The following is a 5,176-nucleotide window of genomic DNA, read 5'->3' as shown; positions in this document are numbered from 1 at the left end:
GGGAGAGGGGGAAGCAGAGGGGGAGGCGACTGGGCCTCAACCTCATCTGCAGTGAGAAAATGGTCATGGCCAAGGCCGCCTAGTCTCTCAGAGAGGCGCGCTCCCTGGACTCCAAGCGACCTTGGCGGGCGGCGCGACCTTGAGGCCTGCGTTCGCCTCAGTTGCCCCCTCTGAGCAATGGGGAGACGTCCTGGTCGCGAGGCCGGGCAGGTGCACGGCCCTCCAGTTCCTACCGGCCCACCAGGGAGATCGCCACGCCCGATCCCCGTCCCCATAGCCGTCGCTAGCGCGCGATCCCACGCCGCAGCGCGGAGACGGAGCCCGCGGGCGGGAACCTTCCCGCATCGCCCAGCACGCACGCGCGTCTCCAGTCCTGCCTCTCGGGCGCCATCTCTACTCATAGGCCAGCCATGCCGTCATTTCGACTGACCCGTGGTTGCGATTGGCCAGAGTTGAGGCGCGCGACCGGCTGTAGGCGGGGCTCGAACTGGCTATAAAAGAGGAGGGCGGCGGGGCTCGTGCTGCCTTGCAGACGCCGCCACCCCGGAGCCTCCTTCGCTGTCTAGCCATGGTCAACCCCACCGTGTTCTTCGACATCGCTGTCGACGGCGAGCCCTTGGGCCGCGTCTCTTTTGAGGTTGGGGCAGGCGGCGACGAGCCGGGTGGGCCCGAGCGGGCGGCGGGGGGGAGAGGCTGAGTAACCGGGTGCGAGCACCCTGCTTGAGGAACGCGGGCGGCGCGGCGCCATTTCCTGACGAGGGGCCATTTTGGGAGGCCGGGGGCGGCGGGTAGACAAAGGCGGGGCGGGCGGGGGAGGGGCGGCCGCGCCCTTCCGGCCGCGCACGTGCTCGGGCTGCTAGCTGTTGGTCGCCACGCGGGACGGCAGGCCCCAGAGGGTCGACAACGCCCTAAACGGAAGGCAGACGCCGGCCCCAGGCCGCTGCGACCGTCCCGAGGCCACCCTCGAGGCCTCGGAAGCGGCTCCCTTCGCGCGGACCCGACGGTCGCACCTGAAGGCTGCTTTTCCCGCCCCGGGCGCGTCAGGGTCGGTGGGATTAGCAGCCTAGCCCTGGTCCCGGAGGACGCCTGCTAGTTCAGGGTTGAGTTATACAGCTGCGGGTCTAGCAGACTCCAGGGTTTCCCCAGATGTCTTAAAATCTTGAGATAAATGTAGAAAGAGGTCCCTCGCGCCCCTCCCGGCCCCCACCTCGAGCGGAAATTTGCAGGCGGCCTTCCCTCCGCTGGCGCCGAGGCCCGCCTTCCGCTGCGGTGACTGGGTGGGAGGCGCCCGGGCTCCTCCCGGTTGTCGTCCTGCAGAATGGACTAGTCCAGACTGGCTCCGCGGCAGGCCACCTCTGATGGTTTCTTAACTAGTTAAGGGATATTAGGAGTACTTATTAATCAGTTTGTGGTTACAGCAAGGTAGCTAAGTAACTCGGCGTGCTCTTGAAACGGTAAATGCGATTCCGTTCCAGTTAACCGGGAGGTCTTGAAGTGTCCATTCGCTCAATCGTGTCCAACTCTGACCGCATGGACTGCAGCACGCTAGGCTCCTCTGTCCTGCTGTCTCACTAGCCCTAAGTGGTTTTATCCTCTTTAACGACCTCTCAAAAGCTGTCAGTGGTTAGTTTTAGGATCTTATTCCAAGGATGGATGAGGGCAGAGGGTTTCCTGTCATGATAACTGTCCACATTGGAGACACATAGAAGACGCCTAAACCCTTGTTAGAGATAACATTAGGTCCTATTGAGCCTATACCCTACTCGTACTGTAGTCAGAACTAAGAATTGGAAAGGACCCACGTGGAAGCTTGCCCTGAGGTAAAACTTTTAGGAGAAATAATAGATCCTATTGATCTACGCCCCACTTTTATCTGTAGTCAGCTGATGATTGATCCGGAGCCACGTGGAAACTTGGCCTAAGCCTAAGGCTTCTTAGAGTGTGTCTCGCGTTAGCCACAGGGCTTAATGGAAATGAGATAGGAACTCTTGGCATATCCACTGGTGAGAATAGAGATGGAACTGCCAGTACGGACTTTTAACTTTAGTAACGGTTTACAAGGGAAGCGGGTGACAACAGGGTTTGAGAAACGTTAGACTTAGGAGAGACCATATGTTTTACATACAATACTTAGAAGCTAAATAACTAGATCTAAGAAACATACAGGATTTCAATAGATTATTTAGTCACAGATCTCTGGAATAGTTCGTAAAATATTTTAAAGGGTTTGTTTAAGCATGATGTTTAAGCGTTTTTGGCCAAAATGTTTTATATATGCAGGAAAGGTTTGAAGCAGTTGTACTAGAAACCAATCTTTATTTTTTACCCCACTACTAGGTAAGGGACCTGGAAACCAAGAAGTGACTGCTCATCCAATCCGTAAAGCTATGTTAACAGATTGGAGGTAGTAGCATTTTCATTACCAGTGACTGAAATTACACCTGTTTACTCCCTGATCAAACAGGAGTACTTGCTATTCCTGAAAATCTTGTCCTTAGGTTCAAACTGAAGTTGGGGGAGGTGATGTACATTTGAGAAGCCATGTATGTGTTAAGAAGTAGGTGTGATAACACATAAAAGTTTTAAGTCACTTTTTAGAAGCCTCACACTATTTGAGTCATCGCTGGTTCTGGATTTTTGGCACGTCTTTGGGTCTCATGTTGCTAACCCAACACCACAGGACTTAAGGCTGTCAGGAACAGTTCTTATTTGGGATTCAGAGCAATTACTGAAGAAGCATTCTGTTCTTGTGAGAAAACGAATTTATGATTCAGAAACCCCTAAAGACAAGGGTACTAAGCAACAAAATATGCAAACAGGTGTTAATTAACTGTCATTTTTTCTCTTACAGCTGTTTGCAGACAAAGTCCCGAAGACAGCAGGTTAGTTAAACAAAGGTATTCTGATTATTAACTGTTCTGTGTGTGTCGTCTTCTCTCTCTCTCTCTCTCTCTCTATATATATATGTATATGTATATATACTTTTATTTTAACAGAAAACTTTCGTGCTCTGAGCACTGGAGAGAAAGGATTTGGTTATAAAGGTTCCTGCTTTCACAGAATAATTCCGGGATTTATGTGCCAGGTATGAAATAGACTGATACTTGACTTGGGTTGTCTTAATTTAGGATTGAACTAGAATATTCCAGAATGTGTATATATGGTTTGTCTGCACTGGTGCCAGTCTGTTGTTAAACTTTTCTGGTCCATTTGTTTATTTTATGATTTTGCACTGATAGGATGCCATCTAAATTGCTATAGTTCTATAATGTTATTAAAAATACATGCACATATGAAGTGCTATTCTACCATTTTGGTTCCAAGTGACCTTCTAGTTTCATTTATTTAATATTCATTTATTTGGCTGTGCTGGGTCTTGGTTGCAATGTGTGGGATCTAGTTCCCTGACAAGGAATTGAACCTGGACCTGCTGCATTGGGAGCACAGTCTTAGCCACTGGACCACCTGAGAAGTCCCTTGACCTTCTTGTTTTGAACTTGAGTCTTAAAGTTTGAACTATGGAGATATGGCGTGTTTTCTGTGTCTAAAAGTGACATGTTTCTCTTTATGTTCACAGGGTGGTGACTTCACACGCCATAATGGTACTGGTGGCAAGTCCATCTATGGCGAGAAATTTGATGATGAGAATTTCATTCTGAAGCATACAGGTCCTGGCATCTTGTCCATGGCAAATGCTGGCCCCAACACAAACGGTTCCCAGTTTTTCATTTGCACTGCCAAGACTGAGTGGTAAGACAGGAGATGGCAAAGGCACCCTTTCCCTGCTGTTGCCTGCCCTAAGGTAGTGGAAGGGCATGGACCATAGTTAAAATTTCTATGGTGTGCTTATAGAAAGTAAGTGGAGATACTCTAGCAAAACAGGGCATTTAGCTGATTGTTTAGTTACGAGTGGTGCTTTCCTCTAATTTGCTTGTGATTTGTTAGCTCTTTTTAAGGGATCTGTTCTAAAATTAGGATTCCTAACAGTGGAGACGTGTTTTATGTTTTTTAGACTAGCCTAAAGCAATCTATTGGTGGTGTAGTTTTTTTTAGGTAGAATAAAATGTTTCTAGTATTTAACATCTCTGGTCACAGGTAGTAATGTTTATTATTCTGTTTCTAGGTTGGATGGCAAGCATGTGGTCTTTGGCAAAGTGAAAGAGGGCATGAATATTGTGGAAGCCATGGAGCGCTTTGGGTCCAGAAATGGCAAGACCAGCAAGAAGATCACCATTGCTGACTGTGGACAAATCTAATAAATTTGACTTACGTTTTACTTAACCACCAGACCATTCCTTCTGTAGCCCAGGAGAGCACCCCTTCACCCCATCTGCTCGAAATATCCTATAATCTTTGTGCTCTCGCTACAGTTCTTTGGATTCCATATTTTCCTTATCCCCCTCCAAGTTTAGCTGGATTGCAAAGTTAAATTTATGATTATGAAATAAAAACTAAACAACTATCTGTCTTTGTTTGCATTAGAGTATTGATGTAGGTTTCATTTTAAGCAGCAACAGGTTACTTCTAAGACAAAAGTTGTGTTTAGAATCAGCTTTTGTTTAGTTGCTAACTTGTGTCTGATTGACCCTGTGGACTATATTAAGATGTCAGACTTCCTTGTACATGGGATTTCCCAGGCAAGAATACTGGAGCAGCTTGCCATTTCCTCCTACCCAGGGATCTTCCTGACCTAGCACACGTCTCCTGCTTTGGCAGGTGGATTTTTTACCATCAAGCCACCAGGAAAGCCCCAAATCCACTTTATTAAGGTACAGTTTCTATACAATCAGTGTGTAGAACTGATTGTGATAGAACTCCCTCAACCCCACCATGATCTAATGTCGGTTTTATATATTTGAAAATTGCTCAGACATGTCCGACTCTGCAGCTCCATGTACTGTAGCCTACTAGGTTCCTCTGTACATGGAATTCTCCAGGCAAGAATACTGGGATTCTTCCCTACCCAGTGTTTGAACCCAGTTCTCTTGCATTGCAGGCAGATTCTTCACCATCTGAGCTACCAGGGCAGTCCCTAGTTGGCTGTGTGTTCAGTCGCTCAGTAGTGTCCGATTCTTTGCAGCCTCATGAACTATAACCCACCAGCCTCCTCTGTCCATGGAGTTTTCCAGGCAAGAATCCTGGAGTGAGTTGCTATTTTCCACCCCAGAGGATCTTC

At 48.2% G+C, this 5,176-nt stretch overlaps 1 protein-coding gene across 4 annotated transcripts; it reads left to right on the top strand.

Moving 5' to 3' along the window:
• Window positions 1-523: 523 nt before the first annotated feature.
• On the top strand, window positions 524-4,464 carry PPIA (peptidylprolyl isomerase A). 4 transcript variants are annotated; one of them, XM_042248299.1, is made up of 6 exons: window positions 524-637; window positions 2,338-2,404; window positions 2,852-2,882; window positions 2,997-3,085; window positions 3,578-3,750; window positions 4,124-4,464. In XM_042248299.1, the coding sequence occupies exons 4-6, from the start codon at window positions 3,077-3,079 to the stop codon at window positions 4,254-4,256; spliced, it is 315 nt and encodes a 104-aa protein (XP_042104233.1). In that variant the 5' UTR covers window positions 524-637; window positions 2,338-2,404; window positions 2,852-2,882; window positions 2,997-3,076; the 3' UTR covers window positions 4,257-4,464.
• Window positions 4,465-5,176: the final 712 nt, after the last annotated feature.

The sequence above is a fragment of the Ovis aries genome, chromosome 4 (assembly GCF_016772045.2).
Source record: "Ovis aries strain OAR_USU_Benz2616 breed Rambouillet chromosome 4, ARS-UI_Ramb_v3.0, whole genome shotgun sequence".
Taxonomy (NCBI): Eukaryota; Metazoa; Chordata; class Mammalia; order Artiodactyla; family Bovidae; genus Ovis; species Ovis aries.
Note: the sequence above shows the minus strand (reverse complement) of the source record. Positions and strands in the feature narration are given on the sequence as shown.